This window comes from Polypterus senegalus, chromosome 14 (genome assembly GCF_016835505.1).
Source record: "Polypterus senegalus isolate Bchr_013 chromosome 14, ASM1683550v1, whole genome shotgun sequence".
Taxonomy (NCBI): Eukaryota; Metazoa; Chordata; class Cladistia; order Polypteriformes; family Polypteridae; genus Polypterus; species Polypterus senegalus.
The window spans coordinates 130933555-130957112 of NC_053167.1; the positions used below are offsets into that span (position 1 = coordinate 130933555).

General features: G+C 42.1%; 1 protein-coding gene across 3 annotated transcripts in view; it reads right to left on the minus strand.

Annotated features, from left to right (window-relative positions):
- Positions 1–11: 11 nt before the first annotated feature.
- Positions 12–23558, minus strand: part of alg6 (ALG6 alpha-1,3-glucosyltransferase) — an 87688-nt gene continuing 64141 nt past the window's right edge. For 2 of the 3 annotated variants that reach the window (XM_039734572.1, XM_039734573.1), the window contains 4 exons: positions 17251–17321; positions 12194–12262; positions 8328–8523; positions 12–920 (listed from right to left, as the gene is read on the minus strand). In XM_039734572.1, the coding sequence (XP_039590506.1) occupies positions 723–920; positions 8328–8523; positions 12194–12262; positions 17251–17321 (534 nt within the window). In that variant the 3' untranslated portion in view covers positions 12–722. Of the gene's footprint in view, positions 921–8327; positions 8524–10654; positions 10758–12193; positions 12263–17250; positions 17322–23558 lie in introns of all 3 variants that reach the window. The other variant, XR_005630441.1, reaches the window with a different exon arrangement.

A 23558-nucleotide genomic window follows, 5' to 3' on the forward strand; every position in this document is an offset into this window, starting at 1 on the left:
AATTGCTTATTTAAATTTGCGGCCTACAGAGATTAAAATATTCTATTAGTAAAAAACAGCCTTCAAGGTGGTATTCATATTCATTGAACTTTACTACATTCCTAGGTTTAGGAAACCCAAGAAACTTTTTATAGATTTCCTGTACTGCAGCAAACTCCATAGGTTACACTGCTGTCGACTTTGCCTGTTGGGTGCAGCATTCGACCTACACAACAGCTGGTGGTGCGCACAAACATTTCCTATTTCTGCCCAAGGTAGATCATATAACTCTCACTTTATCACTCTTAGAGGCCATCTGAAGGACAAAGTGCAATCAAGCCATAAACAAAACTAATGTTTTTACATGGAAGGCAAGCAGGAGGACAGTTCTGCCAAATGCTGTGTGTGAAAGTGACAAGCAAACTGGACACAACTGTCCTTTACTGTTAAAGAGTTGTTGGTGCCGGTCTGCTCAGGATTAAAGAGGTACCCTGCACACCCCGTCAGCCTGAATGTACTTTACTGCTTTATGCTGTTTTTTTCCACAATACAAATATTAATTAAAATTGGATTACCTACCTGTGTGCTTCGTGGCACTTCCCTAGTAATTTTTATATTTGTAGGAGGACACCATTTACGATGCTTTACTAATTCTCACACATTTATTATTCTCTCTTTATCAAAAAAGTTCATCCAGTATATAAAACAACATCCATTTTAATGGCTCCATTGCACTCTAGTGTTTAGCTAACTTTTTTTTGGTCTTTTATATTTGGAGATTCCAGGAGATGAACCGCACTGAAGTAAATGAAAAAGGCCAGGAAGTGGAGGTAAGAGAAGAGAGACACGGCCACAGGAAACAGGTCAGGCAAGTTTGAAGGGGGATTGAGTGTTGCGCTCATTGCACTCAGGACAGCCATGCTGACCAAAGATAGCATAAACTGCAGGAAAGAAAAAAATACATATTTGTATAAATACACATGTGAAAAAAGATGTAAGCATACTGTAAAACTTGCATGTCAAAAGCCAAACTAAACAGATGTACAATATTTACCCTGGGGCAAGGGGAAGAGATGGCACAGTAACCTCTCCATTAACAGATCTATTTAGAAGTGGCTCTAAAATAAGTGACATAATCGCCATTGCATACTCCCTATGGTGAAATATTAAACCAGTGACATGGCCCTCTTGTATAAATAAATGCATCTAGAAAAACGTGTGTTAACGACCACCTCTATATTAAGACCATGTCTTACACCATCCGCCGTGGCTGAATGGTTACAAAATGATGACAAAAACGCTCCCCATGTAATGCAGGCTGGAGGTTATTAGCACGAGAGCTCTTCCTTCAGCAGAAAGTTATCCTTCTAGAAGTCTGCATCCAATAAAGTTAGCAGTGTTGTTCAGGGCTATTGAGACATGTAAATATATCGTGGCATGGGCACTGAAACTTTTATAAAGGATGAACACACACATTGAGAAAGTTATACAACATACAGTTAAATAGTTAAGAACGTAATTGCATCAAAAAACTCTGAGAGTCTTGTCTGTTGACCAGATAACTTTGGCAAACACAGTGCAGCCCTGACAGAACTGCACCACCTGAAAGGCCAATTGGTGTCAATGGATGGTTTCTGGATCAAAAAGAAAATGCAGCAGGTCTGTGATCACAATAAGAAATGCATGACAAAGTCTACAAGTGCAAACTCTAAAATGTTTAAATTCAAATGCATCATGTTTCACAAAGAGTTCTAACATAGATCACGTTAATGAGTTTGTTAGCTTTATTAATAATGATGTTTTTTTTAATTACTGAGGATTATTACTTTGAAATAAAATTGCTGTTCTAATTATGAACTGTAATATATTTAAAAGCAGATGGCATAGTTTTGCATCAGTGGTGAGCCCCTACTACATCCTCACAGCTCTAAAACCTCAGTCTGAATCCCAGCCCATACACAATTTACTCGTTCGTCTTATGTCCATGTTGGTTTTCTCAGGATACACTCACCATACATACGCAGATGGACACAAAGATCCCTGAGTGGAACTTCTAAGACAGAAATTTCTAGGTAAGGATATTATACTCCCCAGTCGTGGTGCTAGAGAGTGACAAATGTTGATTAGCTCATGTAAGTAAGAATTTCACAGTATTCTGTACGTGTGACAGTAATATTCACATGTCCTAAAGTATTATGTTTCTGCCTTCATGGTCTCCCAATCCTGTTTTCCCTTCTTAAGTATATCCTGCATTAAATGAGCACAGTTACAAACAGGGATAAGTCTCGCACAGTGCTGTCAATCGCTCTGGTGACCCACCATGACCCACTCTCAATCCAACGACAGCAGCCCATGACCCAGCGGTTGAAAAACACCATCCTAGAGCGTGCATTAAGATGGCCTGGCATTCCATCCAGCTATATATGGTCCAGCTTCCCTGAAATGGAACAAATTTCAGAAAATGGACGGATGGATATTTAAAATGCAGGTTAAAGGTGATAACAATGGACAATTGCAGGAATGGGATGAAAGTAGCATTTAAAATAGTCACTAACTGGACTCTAATCCAAGAATTACACAACGTACACGTGACATCAGTCTCAACAGGAGTGGTCTAGACTTAAAGCAATCCCCCCCTACCAAAATGCTATATTTTTTAGATATGTTACTTACCTCACGGGGTTTGTATTGACGGCAGGGGAAAACAAAAAAAAAAATGTATGTTTTCCTGGAGAAAGAGATAAAGTTTCATTCTAGCAGAATAGACATTGGTGGGTCGGACGGCCAGGACGCCCCTTTGGCACTGAATCCGGGGGAACAGAAATGGACTGCACACTACATCCCCCGGAACGCTTGGCGACAGCCCCCCTGAGTTGCATCGGGGCCACAATCGTGGAACACTGGAGCTCAGCCCTGTTGGGCTCCGTGGCCACCGCCAGGGGGAGCTGCACAGCTTCCTGAGCCTGTGTGGGCTGTGATGCAGCCTGAATTAGGTCAGGTGGGCTATAAGAGGAGCCAGCAGCCACTACTCGGTGCGCCACAGTCGGGAAGAGGAGGACAAAGCTGCCTGGGAGGAGTGGAGGAAGAGGAGTGTGTTTTGGGGACTGTGTAGGGCCTGTGGAACACAGGGAAGATGTGCCCCATGGCTGAAGACAAAAAATAAAATCTTTTTGTTCATTTTTATACATGCCTCCGCTGTCAGTCTATGTCGAGTTGACACCAAGAGAACACTTTTGCCACAATGGTTATATGCAAGTAGTTTTTTTACCCCGTTTTCATGTGTGTATTAAAATTCATTGAATCAATACAAATTTAATTTTTTTTTTTAATGTATCTATGGAGACCAACACTAGACATCAGCAGACAATATCAAAAATGTAAATGAAAAAAAAAATTACTTGTGTCACATAATCCACATGTCAAGTCACCTAGTTGTGTGCTCACAAAATGTAAAACACGGGAATAAAGAATCGGGCAGAGATGGACCTTCAGTTCAAAAGCTCAATGCATGTGAACGCATTACCTCTTCACGTGCTACTCTGATTTTCCAGAAAGTAATTGTTTAACATTTTTTTAACAAAAGAATACATGTTTGCTGTAGTTAAGTGTTGGTCACCATAGACTCCTGATCTATCAAAAACTCTGCTATCTCTTTTCTGCATGAAAACATGAGATTAAACGTTTTTTAGCCATCACTATAAACCACATGGAGCAAGTAACAAATACAAAAGTCTCCTTTTCAAGTGGAGTACTCACTCCTCTAAGCAGCAATGATTGTGCAAGCATTTGGGGGAAGATTGCTGATGATTTCCTTTTACTGATTTTACTTCTGTACTTTCTGTATGTTCCTCCATACCTGCTGCATTTCAGTGAATGACATTTGGACCCCTCCTGCTGTGAGAACAATCCCTTTGTAGAGCATTTCTCATTATACCAAACTTTACATGAACAAGCCTTTGCTACCCAGCTCCTGCTCCGTAACGTCTTCACTAAATAATGCCTTTCTTTAACACTCTAAGATGGATTTGTTTGTAACAATCAAACCACTTCAAAGTTTCTTTGTCTCCCATGTAGCTGTAAATACAGCAGTGAGCTGTGAATGATGTCAAAGTCAGTGTAGTGCATGCTGGGTACTGACACATTTAAGTGTAATGGACAGCAGTTTTTGCGCACTCAGTTTGGCAAGAAGGACCTGCCAGAAAGCAGCTGGCCAGAAAGCTACTTGGGAATCTACGTGTAAAACAGCGGGGGCTGCAGTTTGTACAGAGTCTCTACATTTCTTCTCTCTGCTTCATCCACCCAGAAAGTTATCATGATCTATTTTATATAAACTATTGGAAATTTTAATCAATTAATATTTTAAACTAGTATATTCAGTGTGTAAAAAACCGCAGTAATACACTCGGAATTTGGCTATTGCTTGCCGGTCCTGTGATGATGCATTTGCAAACTTAAAGAGAAAGTGGAGGTGGTGTAAAGGAATACACAGGTACTGAAAATATGTAAAAACATGTTGGTGAACTACCTGTATGACAAGAAACCCTTACCCAGCACTGCCAATTCAGTAAAAGGCACTCGCATAGCTCCCTCTCTTTTTTACTGAAAACTGATCCCATCTTTATTCAGTTCCGCTCTTCTCAAAGTGCAATGCAATCCACAGTGCACAGCAAGCTTTTGGGAATGCCAGCTATGTGGCGTATGGTATTTATTGTAAGATGCCAACAAGGGGGAAGGTGACCAGTTGGCACAGGTCAACCTGGTTCTGAGGGTGCTTACCGGACCCTCCAGCAGTGCTCTGAACTGGGGTTTTTGGTTTCCTCTTTTCTGTTGACAACTGACCATATGTTTTGTTAGGTGAATGTTTTAAAAACATTTTCACTAAACAGTTATATATCTGTTAGGTTTAATTGACGAGGATGTGTGTTTATGTGACGGTTGCTTAGTTTTGTATGTGTGCTTTATAAGAATAAACTGAGTTGAATGGAATTGTTTGTCAGTTATTAGACTTGACAGAAATATTTCAATTAAGGTTTTGTTTTTTGACAACTTATGATTTCAAAATAATACATTTACTATTTTCCATTTATTGTCATAATTCTTCTAGCTTTAATATTACATACACTAAGGTACTGAGAGGCTTGGACAGCTATCATCAATTCATCATCAAGATTGTAAAAGGTGTTCTTATTGGCTTTTTTGTGTCGTTTCTGTTCTTTTCGAAACTGTTAGTGGAGATGAACTGCAATGTGTGGCAGACAGCGAGACTTTGCAGACCTTCAAGACTTGATGACATTTGGAAGAAATCAGGGGAACAGCATCGGCAAGTTTTACTGGGCTAAGTGGCCCATTTTTGTCAGAATTATTCTAATGACAACCTGAAAAAAGCAACCGAGTAGTGAATGACAACAAAATATTTTTCAGGCAGGGTTTATGTGGTTACTGTTGTCAAAAGCAGAGTCCAGTGAAATTCTTGTGTGCATGTACAGATCAAAAAGCAACATGCTGCCACTCTTCAGCATCATGACTAGTGAGTAAAAACTAACTTACCCCAAGACTTCTGTATCTGAGGAATCTCAGAGCACAATTAACAGCACTTTTCTATTCTTAAAAGACTTACTAATTTAGCAGAATTTGAATAAAGATTATAACATAGGTCAGGGGTCGGCATCCTTTCAGCGGTGTCGCTCCGAACCCATGTTACAATGTTATTCTGCATGCCGACTTAATTCTGCCAATTTTGTTAGATATTGTATTAAAATTGGTCTGGTTATAATGGGCTTTCAAAAGTACAGTGGAACCTCTAGATACGATCACCTCTGTATACGAGAAGTTTGAGCGAAAAATTCGGATCTAAATACGAGCCAGGCTGTGGTTATGCGTGACGCGTTTCCTGATCCGCCTCGACTCAGGGATTCACCCAAGCTGACGCTGCCAGCCCGTCAGCTCATTCAGTGTTCCTTGTTCTCCCGTAGCGTGAGGATCTACGTGTTTGTGCGCTTGTGATTTCATTGTTTCGCTGTAGCAGTTCGCTGTATAAGCGTATTCAAAAATATCGCAGACATGCAGACGGAGAATAGGAGACGATTGCCCTTAAGAGGAGAGAGAGGCGAGCGTGCAAGCGAGATAAGGAGAGAGAGAGAGAGAGAGACGCGTGCGTGAGCGAGAGAGGTAAGGAGAGAGAGACGCGTGCGCGAGCGAGATAAGGAGAGAGAGAGAGAGACGCGTGCGCGAGCGAGAGAGATAAGGAGAAAGAGATGCGCACGAGAGAGAAGAACCATCAGCTCAGTTATGCTCACATGACGCTCGGCAGACAAAGTGTATCCATACTACTTGTATTGAAAGACATCGCTCGTTTTATCAAGTCAAAATTAATTTAAAAATTTAGCTCGTCTTGCCAAACACTCGTAAATCAAGTTACCTGCAAACCGAGGTTCCACTTGTATATATTATTTAGCAGTGTTATTTGTTAGGAAAATTGATTTTATTTTTATGTTGATATTTTTGGGGGTGCGGAACGGATTAACTGGATTTCCATTATTTTCAATGGGGAAGTTTGTTCTAGATACGAGAAATTTGCTATACAAGCTCAGTGCTGGAACGAATTTAACTCGTATCTCGAGGTTCCACTGTATATACTTTTGAAGCCCATTATAACCATATCTTATATTATTGCTCATTCAATATTTTAAAATACATAGGATCATATGTGAAAAGAATGTTTTGTCAAATTTTTTATTACTACATTTGGTGGCTTTATTTTTGGTTCTAATTATTTGACTAAAATAGGTAGTTTGTTTCTTAAAGCCAGAAATAACCTTTTATAGCTTCACTTTTCTCTTCAGTTTTAAACATGGACTCATGTTTAGTTTGATAATGTCTTTGTACATTTGATGTACGACACACAACACTTTCACAGCAAAACGCACACACAGCACAATCCTTTTCTTGTACAAATCCATATTAATTTGTCCAACATCAAGTTTTTGTCTTTTATGGGTCATTTTAGAGCAGTATATTACTGAATAATAACAAGAGGTTTGTTTTAATGTATCACGGCCTGCACTGAATGCATGGTTTCAATTTACATGTGAGTCGCATATGCAAAACGTAGGTCAGGGTGCGAGTGCATGCACTGTAATTAAAATATTATTTTTTACTATATTTCAATTCAATCAGAGTGCCATTGAAAATCTTTCAGCTTGGCACGCGTACTGTGTAGGTTGCCGGTTGTTAAGTACATGCCACATTGCGCAACTTTTCAAGCAATTTTCAGTTGTATCCTTGATTGACATTATTTTACAGAGTCAGAGGCAGTTAGTGGTGTGCTCCCATGAAGCCGGTGATGTAATGTGACACGTCCAGCAACTCACTATAACTAGTCCATGACTCTTTAGCCTCTTTGATTTTGTCATTAAGACGTAGGGATGGGCTCTGTGTGCATGACAGCCGATCTGGAAAGGCAATGCTTATAATGCAGCGACAAGAAATAAGGCAGCAGGTGTTTTGGACTTTGCAAGCAGATGAGTTACCCAACTGCACGATGTCTCATGTTTTACATATCATGACAGAATGGTAAAAAGAAACAAAAAAGATCAGAGACTGTGGCTGAAGCTGCCATGCCCGTTAACTCTTCAAACGGCACAGGTTGCACCAGGTAGCATGCTGTTGGCTGTCACAAACAGAGCCAAACACAACCCTTCTGGAAGGTCGTCATGCAGCTGGTAAATGTGACATGGCCAGGAATTTAAAGTTATGTAAATTGACATGGTCTGGTGATGCGATCAGCAACTACAGTCATTAAGTCTGTCATACCCCACGACTAAAGTCTTGCAATGTGACGTCGGGTTTAGTTCAAGGGGCTCATTGCACACTGATATTCTTTATATATTTTTCTTTGTGAACATAATTTTCTCTAATTGGGTTTAGAGTCTTCCAGTGGGGCAAAGTTGTGTAGTATACATTGTCACGAGAGTGGGATCCTTAAGCTGAAATGTTCCGTTCGGTGTTTACTCCAAATATTGTCAATAATGGATGGGCATTTACAGTAATTCTGAGGTTGTTTGACAGACTGGTGAAACCTGAGGTTTAGTAAGGTCTGAGCAAATGAAATAAGCAATACATGCTCTCCAGGACAAGACAAAAAGATGTGCATGTGATGTACAATTAATGTGTCCAATATCAACTAAATTGCCCACCATGAGATGCTGAATTATAAACCACAATACTTTGCTTGTAAAATCAGCAATGGGTTAAACTGTTAGATGAGAAAAAACAAAGGGTACTGCAGCCTATCAGCCTCCGCTAGACCACCCATCTGGATACAGCCAGGTGCAATACAAATGACTTACCAAAGATTTTGCAAGAGATTCCACCTTAACCCAAGCAGCGCGCTTCCTTATGAAATGTGCCAGGGGTGTTAGTTTCAGGTCATCCGCGGACGTCAGTCCACACACAGCAAATACGGTGATGCTGACCAGCAGAAAAGCCAAGGACAGGACGATGTACGGTAATAGCAGACCATCCTTCAGCAGAAGGGGCAGCATACTGTGGGAGAAGGAAACACAGAGATGTGAGGACAGGCAGAGTAGCAGACTGCACACTCTTAACACTTCTGAAATGTCACCTGTTAGACTCCGCCCATTCTATAACGGTACAAAGTCATCTTTATAGTGGCGCAATGTCAAAGCAGAAAGGTTTTACACGTATGAAGTGCAAATGTTGCCAACACCCAAAGTAAGCATGCCCCATTAAATGTTTTTTTCCAACATACAGTATGTAGAGATACCAAGATTTGGTCATCATTTAAGCAGTTTTCTTTGATAAGAGTAATATGTCAAACGTTATGCCACTTTTACATTTGATAGTTCAATGTATAATTTAAATAATAATAAATGTAAATTTCACATGTGAAAAAAGAAGCCCGCCCCTACATTTATCATTAAATCAAACACTTCAAATTAAATTCAGGTAGATGATTAGATCTTGTCGGACCTCGTCTCATCTAAACCTCGGACATTCAGTTTGGTTTTCTTTGTCTTATTGCTACCATGCCAAGAGCTTTCTGAGGCCTTTAGAAAGAAGGTTATAGATATCTGTGAGGCAGGGAGGGGATTTGGAAAGACCTCCAAACAACTGAAAATCAACCACTGTCTGAAGGTCATCCACAAGTGGAGAAAACACACTGTCCATCTGTCCAGGCCAGGCTGCCTCAGTAGATTTAGTCCAAGAGTAGAATGAAAGATGTTGAAAGAAAGAAGTCTCTAAGAAACCCTTGAATTTTGTCACTGGACTTCCAGGTAGCTCTTGCCACTGTTGATGTCAAAGTGCAGGAGAAACGGGTCAAGCAAATGAGATCTACATGGAAAATGTGTCAAGAGGGAATGTTTTTTGTCCAGAAGACAACTTCAGGGTAGGACTAAACTTTTCTCATAAACACCTTGGCAAAGACAAGAACCTCCAAAACAAAATGGTCAGGTCAGGTATGGTAAATACAGAGGTATCTGGCTACAGTACCAGAAGACTTGTTTGGAGAAAGCCAGGGCCTGGGCAGCTCACCGTCACACAATCCACTGGGAATGATTGAGGGACCACATCTCAGAAGACTGAGGCTCAACCGAAGGTGGAACTTACAACCTGATCATGATACCAAACATACCAGTAGATCAAGCAAAGAAATGACTGAAAACAAAGAAATGGACAGTTCTGGAATGCCCAAGTCAAAGCCTGGATCGGAATCCCATCAAGATGCTGTGGGTTGATTTGATATGAACATTACAAAGCTAAAAGGATTCTGAATGGCGGGGTGGGAAAGGCGATGTCACAGCCTGCTAGGCAGTTAGAGGAAACACCGACCTGAAAGAGCAACAGCAGCCATTAAAGCTAAGGGTGTGCACTTACTTTCTCCACAGACAGAAATGGCTTATCTGTTGTGATGGAACCTAGGGGCATCAGCGTACCCCAAACCCCAACATGAACCCACAAGAGTTCCGGGTTCAAATAACAGAAGGTTTATTAAATACACCTCCACAAAGTAACAGGTTGTCTCTCCCCTCACAACACCTCTTACCACTGCACTGCCCTTCTCCAGTCGAGTGTTGCTTACGTCCTCCCAGCTCTGATTCACCTGGACAAGGGAGTGCGGTCCCTTTTATTAAGGACCTGGCAGTACTTCCGGTGCCAGGGTCACTGCCCAATTAAAGTACTTCCAGGTTATATGGAAGTCCCACTCATTAGGAAGCTCATTTCCCTGCAGCGCCCCCTTGCGGCACCCATGGTGCCCAGCAGGACTGTGTTGCCAGATTACATCTCCCAGAATTCCCTGCTGGTTCTCAAATAGGTACCAATACGGAGGGCTGCTGCCATCTAGCATCCTGGGGGGATAACACATCCCCGGCAGCGTCTTTTACAACTGATGAACTGTCTGTCCATCCCTTCTGGCCATCTCTCTTGGGTCTGGTTCTTTCCTCTACCCTGGCTGGGATGCCCATCCAACCCATGTGGCACTAACACTGTTCAGTTTTCATGGAACAAATTACTGCAAAGTTAAATTGTCATTTTTGTTTTTTCCACTTACATCACCTTTATCTAAAGATCCTGTTTAACTGAAGATCAAATCTTGATGTGTCCACTTATGTTAAAAAACAAACAAAAACAACCTTTCCTGGGGTGTACTTACTTTTTCACGGCGCTGTAACTGTATAGATGGGCTCTGAAACTTGAACGCTCTCTTTACGAGGACTTGGGAGTCACAGTGGGCCGAGTGACAGAGTGCAGAAGTGCTTAAGAAAGCAAACAGGATATTGGGTTACAAACACACAGTGTTGGCCGCGTGTTGGGAAGGCCGTGGGAGTCGCTTGGGAGGCCTCACTTGTAACGTTACGCTCGCCACTTCTAACGTGAAGATGCAGCAGGCTCAGAGAGGGGAGAGTGACTCTCATAGCTCTGCGTTTTGTCTTTCCTAGCACAAAGTTATCTGTCTTTATAACAGTAGTGCTAGGGTGTGGTGCCGTGTTCGTCATTATGGATGCAATGAGAAGTCAAACACAATGGCACCTTTTATGGGCTAACGAAAAAGATTACAATATGCAAGTGCTCGAGGTGCAGCTCAGGCCCCTTCTTCAGGCAAGATGTAATCCAGAGACTGATATTCCCTGTGTTTTTCTAGACACCGGGACAAGATGCAGCATTGGGACATAAATACCCGTTATTTAAAACCTCCTGCCAGTCACAGCTTTGCTCAAAGGACAACTCTAAAGAGGGGCAAAAAAGAAAAAAAAAGTGTGATATTAAGTGAAGGCCAACCAGAACTTACGGCTTCTGGCTTGTTTTGGATGCGAATGACTTCTGCGATGGACTAAACCACCGTTCTCCTCCAAACTACGCACTTCTTAGGCCCCGACTGGAGCCATAATCTCCAAATCACAAATATCTGGCTGCTCTGGTAAAGGCACTGTAACAAAGCTGCGTCTGCACAAAATTCCACGAGGCCCAGGCGCTCCTCATTTTTCTTTATGACCTCCCTTTTGCTTTGCACTGCTGTTATAACGTATCCCTTGCAGCATAATCATAGCAGAATATGTAAATACATTATGTTTACAGAAAACACCAAGCAGCATCCTGCCTTTGCTGTTTTGTAATTAAGTTGCTTAAACGGCCATTAAGGAAAACATATGGCTCCTCGAGGCGGTGTTAGACGGAGGCTTTGCCGCATGCATTATCATTTACTGTAGTGAAGTGCTTCTCAGCCCGGCGCTGTAACTCATTCAGTCCGGACCCTTACTAGAATGGCCCCTCATTTTCGCTCAGCTAAGCCATTGCGCAGTTCTCTTCTATGCAAGGAAGAGCACGGACGCTGCTTCTGCCACACCAGCAGGCCCTCTGAAAACAAATTAAGGGTTAATCTTCTCAGATCCACCACAGCGCTTTGGGTCCTGCTGAGAGTTATGTTAACTATGGTACATAATCCCACAATTATCCCCACACTAACCGTGTGCTGAACAATTAAAAGCAGAGGAAGAATTTCTCAACAGCTGACATTTGTACACTTGGTCCAAGTGAGCTATCGGCTTGGCTTATTTCTCTGCGCGTCGAGTTTAGCCAGCATGCCATCGGCCGCTGTCCTTCTACGTGCTGCTTTTAGGTCGCCGCCACCACCGTCTGCAGTCACACTGTCCCTTTGAAACACGAAATGAATGAAAAGATTTCAAAGACTTACCTGAACGTTGACACCAGTAAACACCAGGTAGCCATGAATGGAACTTCAGGTATCAGTAGGCAGACAGGCCTGCAGAATGAACAAAAAAAAATGATTGCAGTCTCTTTTACATTTTGAGGCCCGTGTGTACCTTTATAATTAAACTAGCTGAAATACCCGGAGGTGCCTGGGAGGAAAATAAAGTTTATTTTTAAATTGTTTGAGAAAAATATAACAAAAAAAAAACACAACTTTAAGAATAAATGAACAAAAAATGAAGACTCACTAATGTGCTTGTATTGTTTACTGAAGGGCTTTATTGTATACAGTGTTTTTAGTTTTTCGCTAATATATAATACCAGTAACGGCACACTGTATGATAACATGCAGTGAATACACTTGACTTGAGCATTCCTAGTTTTCATCCTCTTTCTCTGTACGTTTATCATTCGTTTGCTCAGAGGCTGATGCGCTTGCTGTTCTTTTCACCACCCTAGCAACCCGCTGCTTCTCTTCTTTCGTTGGCATCTTTTTGTGTTAAAACTGATTAAGTTTGTGTTTCTGTTGCAATTACTTAGTATGTTTTCTTTAATTTTTCACTTAAGCTGGCACTTAAGTCTTCAATCTGCCTCAAGAATGACTAGCGAAGGTGGTAGGGAATGAGAACGGCACCCATACACATGCGCCAAACGGCCGCCCAGCTACGTGCTGCCGAGAGTTGATTCTACAATAAAATAAAATTAAAATAAAAAGAGTAATAAAACTCATTACCCCGAAAGTGGATAGTAAACGTCACGTAGTATATGTGTACCAAATTTCAAGTCAATAGGTGAAACAGTTTGAGAGCTACAGGTGATCTAAAATCCTGGACAGACAAACGAACAGCCACGGTAGCGTATTATAGAAGAAGATATAAAGGCTCTTAGGACTCCCCACCCTTGAACAAGCCACATAAAGCCGTCCATGTGAGAAACAGGCTGAGTGCAAACTGACTCCAGAAATTGTCAATGATTGTCCAAATGTTCCGAGCTTTAAGTGGATGATAACAGACATATGAGACTGAATCTCCAATTAGTCTCTTTCATTTGAAATTCTTTTACAATCAATTAAAGGTTAAATATTTTAGCTATATAAATATATATTATAAGTTTAGTACCATAGCTATATTTGGTCTATACTTTACCTTGGATTTTGATAACTTAATTAAATTTGTTTTTTTTGATTATGAACGTATTAAAAAAATTCCTATTTCTTTTTTAGGAAAAATTGTAACACACGTTAGCTACGATGCTACGAAACAAATGACATTTCATTCATTAATGAATAAAGAAAAATCACAAAGAGAGCCGCTGAATCCACAAAATAAATGTAGGATGTTTATGGTAGATAAAAATAAAATTACTTACTTATCTTATAATAGATTGCCCATTTTAATCAAAATATATTCGTGGAATACGTTGAAGGTATACGATGGGAAAAGCAATGCCTTTTTTAAAGTCTTTGACAGATTGTTTTGTGGTGTAGTAATAAGTTTTTACATGCAGAATTTTTGACGATGAAAAAAAGTCAATTAATATTATTATTACGTTGATTTAACTCTATTACCACTACAACATTGTTACAATAAGAGTAATGCAAGATGAAAATTTAGTTAACAAAAGCAAACATTAAATGACAAACAAATCATTCTACGGATTTTTCCTAATAAAACTGTCGGTTGCTTTTACGGAGCCCACCAGAAACGTTCCGAGCGTCAAGTGGATGATAACATCCATACAAGAGTGCGAGACTGTTACAGTCTGCTTTATACATAAGATAAATGGCTGATGCGCACATATAGTATGCAACCAAGTGCTCCCAGTTTTATAAATTATTCTCTAATAAAATTGTAAACTCTGGGACACCTTAGCTTACCCATATTTCTAAAATGAAACCGTCTGAAAACTTGGGTTGCCAATAAAAATACTCGTTGGCAGAATGTGTGTGTGTGTGTATCTTTTGAAAGTCCGAAAATACTCATGATTTTCAAGGGGAGACACTGCATACCAGACAAACTCACACCCTACGGGGCTTCTGGGAGGAAAATTCCCTTTGGACAGATGAATCAACACTGGCAAGTGACATCAGCTCTGTGTCCACAGATGACAAAATGAAGCCCTCAAACAAAAGAACACCAGACCTGCTGTGGCACATGGAGGAGACTCGCTTCAGGTTGCTGGCTGCTGTGCTGTGTCTGGCACCGTGTGCCATGAATCTGCACAGGGAACGACGACATCTCAAGACCACCAAGACATTCTGGAGTGAAATGTCCTGCCCAGTGACAGAAAACTCTGTCTTAGTCACAGGTCATGGACCCTCCAACAGGATAAGGAGCCAAAAACACACAGCTGAAAGACCCCAAGAATGGGAAGAAGAAACTATTGGATTGTTCTGAAGTGGCCTTCTGTAAGCCCTGATTTGAATCCCAGTGAGCATCACTGGAAAGAATTGGAACAGGCAGTCTGGAGAAGACCCCCTTTCAGACCTGACCCAGCTGGAGCAGTTTGTCCAGGCCAGGTGGGCCAAATGACCTGTGGACAGGCACAAATGTCTCATGGGGAGCTCCAGGAATGGCTTGTGTGCAGTAACTGCAAACTCTAAAGGTTGGGCAACAAAATATGAGATTGGGGGTCCTGTCATTTTTATCCCTGCCATTTTCATTTGTGTTATAATTTGAAATGTTCTGTTGAATCAAAACTCAAAAGCAACGTCTGATTTTTGTTGAATAAACAACGATGGGTTTTTTGTCAGTTTAAAGTTATTTCAGAGACAATTTTGGGGTCTTCTTTTTTCAACAAATTTGTCCGCGTCTGCAATATAACCATTAGAGACTTGTAAACAATTGTTTAAAGACTCTTCCACTTGTGTCACCTCTTTTATTTATTTGTATTGTGCAAGTTTTATTTCTGTATCATTTTAATTTAGTTATGTATATTATTTTTTTTTCCTTTAACTTCCTGTAAAGCACATTGAGCAGCACAATTTTTTAACCAAATATGCTACATAAATACATAACGTTGATTTTTTTTTCTGACTTTCTTATCTTGTGTTTTCTAAGCCTGACAAACTAAAGGCCAAACTCTGAATACGCGCTAAACGTACTTCAGCAGTACACATGTAGACAATCGGGGCTTCAAAAGGGAAGACAACCACAAAAATGCAACCTTGTAGTGGGCTTGACACTATGAACTGCCAGACAGTGTTCAGAAGCCGTTCAGAAGGCTAACAGACTGTCAGGTTATATAGCGCCTTGACACGTGGAGTATAAGTCACAGGAGGTTCTGCTCAAGCTTTATAACACACTGGTGAGGCCTCAACTGGAGTCCTGTGTGCAGTTTCGGTCTACAAAAAGGACACAGCACTACAAGGACAGGTCCAGAGAAGAGTGACAAGGCTGATTCAGGGCTACAGGTCTGTCTCTTTCATTTTTCTTCTCTTGATTCTGCGTGACCTTAACATTTTTTTCTCGACCACCACCATAAAGTACATGGAGTAGGCAACACCTAAAAAATGTTTCTGGGTGGAGTGCTCATATAAAAACAATGTGACACGCTTGGGAGAACAGGGGTGGTATCGTTGTTTTCATTACATTCTTTATTTGCTGTTTGATTACCGGTTTGCTTTGCTGTGTTTTGTTTCTGTTTGTGAGTGTGTGCTGGTCGGGTCAAGGCTGGGTGCGTCCCTGGAATCTCCACCATAAAAATAAATAAATCACCGTCCTTCTTGACAGTGTGAACCTTAGTAACACTGGACCGCTACAGTGTTATTCATTTCTCCTGGCTGCTGAGTGACTATGATGCATCTCCAGTTTTGGTCTGCAGCCTACTAAAATGACATAACAGCACTAGAACAAGTATAAAGTACCAAACACACAATAGACAATACAGTCCTTTCTTTTCCTTTTTTCTCTTCACTGTTTCTCTTTTCCCCCTCCACTCCTCCCTCAAGCTTCATCCTGCTTCCTCCTCCAAAATGTGGCTCATGGATTTGTGGCGGCTGGCTCCTTTTACAGGGCAACCAGGTGTGCTCCAGGTATCTGACAATCTCCTTCTGGTAGCCAGAAGTGCCGCACCAAATTCCAATTTTCACCTAGCGCTCTGGGGGAGTTGATGCTCTGGCTATACTCCCTGCCTTGGTCCTTCCAGTGTAGAGGCGCCCCGCCACAATATGCAGTATGTCACTTGACTATCTTCCTTGGTGGTGCAATTTTAATGGCTGACAGTGTAGCTGAATTGGCTTACAAGGCTGATGGCCTGCACTGATCAAACACTGCACTTTTAATGGCCCACTCCGGGTCATACACAGACACACTCTGCTAACTAGGTGTTCCTGACTTGCCCCCACAATCATCCTGTGTGTGATGAAGCATGCTTGATAATGTATGTGTGTCATACACCGTTGTTCACATTAGTGATAACCCATGATGCTAGACGCTATATGGCTGTATTTCTTGAGTGCTGCCACACAGCAGACGTGACCTGACTGAGAGAGTGCCGTGAAGGTGATGGCTCAGAGAGTTAACATACGTTATCTTCATCTCATGCTGCTTCTCTGTTGCCTGCCACTTTTCAGTCGAGTGTTTTAAGCGTTTTGTGCTCATTCTGCAGACTCTTTAGCTGCACCCCACACTACTCTACACCTCGGTGTGATGCCAGCGTCTCAACAACGGGTGTGTTGGGCCTTCAGTGACAAGTAAAACTGCCACACCACAGAGAGCGCTGGCCTTCAAGAAGTAACGTCTTTAAATGATACGTTCAGATTTCAAAAATTGCTTTGTCAGAGTGAAAATCTGCTGGCCAGCATTCTGCATTTCTAACACTTTTGTTGTGAAAGCAGACACAACTACAGAAATCGGCACAGCATGTAAATCAAATCATAGCAACAATGCAATTTTGAAGTCATAAATTGCACTTGAGGAGGAGAGCTGAATCTGTAGAAAACTCAAATGCTGTGTGTCGACAAGCTCTTTATTAACAACTGACATGTGGAATATACTGAATAGAGGCCAAAATACAAAAAAATAAATAACTAATACTCACAAGGCCGCAAGGAGAATAGACTTTTCATGGACTTGAAAAGAGAACAGGAAGAAAGCAAAGGAACAGTTCACCTAAAGAAAAAACAATAAAAAGGAAACATTTAAAAACGTTTGCTTTCCTTGAGGACTCAAGAGAGCATCTCCGTAATTTATAAGAACATTTTACAGTCCCTCCATTTTAAAGATCCAAGAGTACAGCAGGATAAGGATCTCTCACTCAACATCTCAGAAAAGGAGTGGAAGGTAGCAATGCAGAGAATTCACTCGCGCTCCATACGTGCAAAGCATTCAATTATTCAACTTAAAATCTTTTATTAAGCACATCTATCTCGTTTAAAATCATCCAAAATGTTTCCAGGGCAAAACCCAACCTGTGAACGTTGGAATCAAGCTCCAGTCTCACCAGGCCACATGTTTTGGGCCTGCACCAAATTAACATCATTTTGGACCAAAATCTTTTAAATGCCTTTCAGACAGCTTGGATGTCACAATCCCTCCTAACCCAATAACAGCTGTGTGTGGTGGGCTCACAGAGGGGCTTAAAGTGGAGAAGATAAGACAAACTGTAATGGCCTTTACTTCACTATTGGCACGTAGACTTGTCCTGCTCAACTGGTAGAATCCTAACTCTCCTCTGTTAAGTCAGTGGGTACCTGATGTTATATACAATTGGAAATTGGAAAAAATCAAATTCTCACTTAGAGAATCTGTGCAAAACGTTTTCAAAACCTGGCAGGATCTGATCAGTAACATTTTAAAAACGTTTGCTTTCTATCGGCCCTTCCTTCCTTCTGTATGCCGTTTGCCCTGATCCTTCTATTGCAGCAACACGTATCACATACCAGTCACCTGATAAGAGGGGCACAGGCCTCTGTCGAAGGGTCCAGGAGTGTTGCACACAGGTTTACATGTGACTGCTTGGTCCTTCAGGCTCAGGTCTGCCACAGGATCACCGCTGGCCCATTTGCCACATGTCACAAAAACAGCAAACACACGCAGACAAAGAGTAAAGGATGGCACGTGAGACTGAAGGGCAGAAGGAAAAGACCACAGCTGCCCATTTTGCTCTGTGCTACGGTGCAATTACTACAAAATAAGATGGATGAACTCCAGGGGACGCTTTCAGTGCGGCATGGAGTAACAGAGCGCTACACATTCATGTTTAACTCCATTACTAGACGTGGATGGCTGTATTTACTGTGTTGTCCTTCATTTGCATTGTCACATTTGACACCACATTGTCATTTTTAGCCCTGTAATATCCCGTGGTGATGGTGTGCTGTTGAAAAAAATTAATTAATAATAACTGAACAAACCACATGACACATAACAAGCAACAAGTAAAACATGAACTGAATGTGCACTGAAGAAAACAATGGCAGAATAAGTACACAGTCGGCTAATAAAATCGTGAAATACATGAAGAGTATGTTATTGCTATACAGGTGACAGCTGGGGAAAAAGAAAATATGGTGCGTATAAAAAGTCTTCACATTTTACTGCTGTAGAACGTCAAATCCCTGGGAATTTAATTTGGCTTTTGTAACAGTGATTAACAGAAAGAGACCCTTTAATGGCACCAGGAAAACAAACCTCTCAATTAAGTAAAAATATAAAACACGAAACAGCTAATCTCAGAAGTACTTGGGTTGTGGACATTTTGGTGTCGTGTCTGTCTGTGGCCGGGCTTTCATATGGCATCCCAGATGGGACTCTCTACCTGTTTCAAGGCAGGGACCCAGTAGAAACAATTTGGAAAGTAGCCCGGCATAGCAGCACGAGACACACACGTTTTGCGCAAGCAGTGCAGTCCTATTATTAGTTGCACTAGGCTCCTAAAGACACCGCACCTCCAGGATGGGTAAGAAGATGGCCAGGCACGGCCTAACGACAGCAGGCGGCCTGAAGATGCCTGTTGCCAACGAAAGGACCGGCGGGCCTAAAGAACTGGCAAGAGCATGGAAGCTACCTCCGGAAGAGAGGTTTTCAGAGGTAGGTACTGGACCGAGGCGGGGATTGTCCTGGGGCATGTATAGCGTTTTCCTGGGTGCCTACCTTGTAGGGGGAAACCATCCGGAGGTGTTTGGCTGGCTGGAGGACGTTGCTCCTGGTGCCAACAGCAGGGTGAAGTTTGAGGAGGACGGGAGCCTGCTGTTGCGGAGAAGATCCCGGTTTGTAAAGGAGCGCTTGGAGTTCCAACCCATGGGGAATGGCCTGAGGGAGCAGGCTGCGGCAAAAGGCCTGGAGGTTCCTCGTTACGCAGGTAAGGGGGTGGAGGGTGTGTGCCAGCCCCCTGCGGGCAATGTAATGCAAGCAGGGGCGGTGTACCTTCCCCCCCTCGCTGGAAGAGGACCCAACTGTGTCTGCGCATGGGGCAGAGCGTTTGAGTGGCTCCAGGCCGGCAGGTGAGGGCACGCGGAATGCGAATTCCCTGCCGGCTGGTTTAATGCATGTGCTTGCGGCCGTACGGGAGCTAGAGGAGGTCCTTCAGCCCGTCTGGTCGTTTTCGCAGATAATCTACAGCCTCTGAGAGACCATCCAGAGGCTGGAGGAAAAGGCGAGCACACCCCTGACAGAGGTACAGGAGTGCTTGAGTTGGTGTGACGCTGGATTCTCCAGCCAGAGGGACACGGTGGTACAGGTAAGTGGGACCAGTACCGTAAATGAAAGAGGAGTGCTGAGAGAAGGGGTGCCAGTATTGTATCGTTCCGGTCACCGAGTAGCCACGCCTCCTACAGTGGATGCAGTGCGGGTGGCCGATTGTGCTGTGGGGGCAGACCCAGCGGAGGTGCGTGCAAGTGAGTGCTGGTTGTCAAAGCACACCACTCCAAAGGCCGACGGCAACCTCGCTGAAATCCACAGGCACAGGGGCACAGACGGCGTGGGGTCTTCTTGTATCCCATAAGGAGACCCAGACCATAATTGTGCCCCAGAGTGAAAAGAGGAGGATCTGGGGACCGGACCTACTGACAAGAGGCAGGCTGGGCCCGCCGCCCTGTAGTCGAGAGGGGCACCACAAGCCTGGCTGGGGACGAGGCGAAGCACAGAGACCCGTCCTGTTTCGCTGTCTAAAGGGCACGGGGACATGGAGGGAAGTGCCGGTGCTTTATGTGCAACAACCGTGGTCACAGGTGGAGGCGCTGTCCATATACATTTATGGAGGACGCCATGGGGTGGCCTCGTGGTCGCATCTCCCCACCCTTGTTTTGTTTATTTTTTTTAGGGCGGAACTGTGACCCGGGATATGCTGGCGTCCCAACCTGTCGAAGGACAGCTCTCGCGGGACGGGCCGATTCGCCCGTTGGGCTTCAGCTGGGGGACGGGCAGGGTGGCAGACGACCAGGGATCCTGCCCCCCCAAGACGCCTGGAGGAAGAACGGACCGGGAGCAGCACTACTCTTCCCTGGGAGCCTGGACGATAGCTCTTTCGCCACACCAGGAAGTGCTGCCGGAGGTTCGGCATCGGGCACCTGGAACTCATCCGGGGCGTTAGAAAAGGGGCCGCCTCACTCCATTCGGAGAGCCGGAGCCAGGTGGAAGAGGACGAAGCTTACGAGAGAGGAGTGGAGGCGGCCGAAAGGACCAAGGACTGAGCAATCATGTAAACAGTGTGGAATAAATGTGTGTCGTTTACAATGCGTATACACACACACATACATAATAGTAAATCAAAAATGATCTGCACTTTTGTTAAAGTTTGGTTTGCTTTCCCTGCACACGTGTGGTGTGTTTTTGTGGTCACAGTGGTAAAGTTTTAATTTTGATCTGTCAGTTTCTCTTGTTGTTTTCTAGAAGTAAACATGGCTGCTCTACTCTAGTTTTTCAATAAAAATACAAAGAAAATTATATAATACAATTGACAGCCTAATGAATGTTTTGTGTTTCTTTTAAATTTCAACCACATAGGAAATAAGGAACAAAAAAAGTTTTAATATGGCACTATTAAATGTTAGAGCTTTAACTAACAAGACATTTTTTATAAACGATCTTATTAGTGATAGAAACATTGATTTTATTGCGCTAAATGAAACATGGCTTAATTCCAATGGGGCGCAGTTTTAATTGAATCTGCCTCGGGTTTACAGTTTTACTCGTGCCGACCGCCAGGGGAAAAGGGGGGGCGGTTTGGCAAACATTTACTCGAGCCGATTAAAATGTAAAGATGTTAGTTTTGGTAAATTTAAGTCCTTTGAGTATCTCGCCGTTGTTATTCATGGAGATTCTCACGTTCTCGTATTATCCGTGTATAGACCTCCTAAATATAACGCGTCTTTCCTTGAGGAATTCTCTGACTTAATGTCAATTTTAGTTACAAACTATGACGCACTCTTAATAGTCGGCGACTTTAACTTTCATGTCGACAATCAGTGTGACCAAAAGGTAAAGGAATTCATGAACCTCCTGGACTCTTTTGATTTGAGGCAGCTCGTAAATCAGCCTACACATAAAGCAGGTCATACGTTAGTGATTACTAAAGGACTTAAAGTTGATATAAAGCAGGTCACTGATATCGGTCTATCAGACCATTTCCTTCTACTATTTAATATAGAAATAAAGATAGAAAACGCTCATGAGAAGCATTTTGTTAAAAAACGCTTCTTTGACTCATCAGCAGCTTTAAAGCTTACAACTATTCTAAGCAATCAGTCCGTTTATAATGCCAGCTATAATAGCGAGGATAATGTAAATAGTAAAGTGGAAAACTTTAATTCTAAAGTAAGAACTGCTGTTGACATAGTTGCACCTGAAAAGACAGTTAAAAAATCTTCTAGCATTGTTATTCCATGGAAGACCCAAAGAGTGTCTGATTTAAAAAGAACATGTCGTAGAGCTGAGCGTAAATGGAGGAAAACTAAACTAACTATCCACTATGAAATATTAAAAGTTAAAATAACAGAATACAATAACACTGTCCGTCTTGAGAGGCTGCTATTTCTCTAATATTATAAATAACAATGCTAGTAATCCCAGAGTCTTATTTTCAACAATTGACCGTCTGTTAAACCCAGGTAACACAAAGGAATGCCCCAGAATACTTCCAGTGAAACCTGTGAGAACATTGCTGTATTTTTCACTCAAAAAATTAATGATATTAGAGATAACATAGTATATCTCCCCAACACTGCAGAACCTCCAAAGCCCCGGTACTCCGTTATAAACAAATTAAATGCTTTCACCAGGATAGATTTACCTGAATTACATAGTATAATCTCTCAACTGAAACCCTCCACCTGCGTCCTTGACCCAATACCAACCAGGTTTTTCAAAGAAATATCAGGCGTCTAATTGACAATATTCTGGACATAGTAAATTGTCATTAGATACGGGGTCTTTCCAGACTGTCTTAAGACTGCTGTAGTTAAACCCCTTCTTAAGAAACATAATCTTGACCCCTCTGCCTTTGAAAATTTTAGACCCATTTCTAACCTGCCCTTCTTAAGTAAAATTCTAGAGAAGGCAGTCATTATGCAGTTAAATGACCACCTCAATAAACATGCTATTCTTGATACTTTCAGTCAGGCTTCAGAACAAATCACAGCACAGAAACTGCACTTGTTAAAGTAGTAAATGACTTGGGTAAATGCAGACAGAGGCCATTTATCTGTTCTCATCCTCTTAGATCTGAGTGCTGCATTTGACACCATTGATCATAATATTCTTAGAAATCGCCTTAGTCAATGGGTGGGCCTCTCTGGCAGTGTCTTAAATTGGTTTGAATCCTACCTGGCAGGGAGAAAATTCTTTGTGAGTTGTGGTAATCAAATCTCAAAGACACATGATATCCGATATGGTGTTCCACAAGGCTCTATCCTGGGTCCGCTGTTATTCTCAATCTACATGCTTCCGTTAGGTCAGATTATCTCAGGTTACAACGTGAGCTACCACAGCTATGCTGATGACACACAGCTGTACTTATCTATAGCACCTGATGACTCCGACTCTTCGATACACTAACACAATGTCTTACTGGTATTTCTGAATGGATGAATAGTAATTTTCTCAAACTAAATAAAGAGAAAACTGAAATTTTGGTAATTGGCAATAATGGATTCAGCAGGTTATCAGAAATAAACTTAATGCACTAGGATTAAAAGTTAAGACGGAAGTAAAAATTTAGGGGTAACCGTTGACTGTAATCTGAATTTTAAATCGCATATTCATCAGACCACTAGGACAGCATTTTTTCACTTAAGAAACATAGCTAAAGTTAGACCTCTTATATCATTGAAAGATGCTGAGAAATTAATTCACGCTTTTGTTTTCAGTAGACTAGATTACTGTAACGCACTCCTCTCAGGACTACCCAAA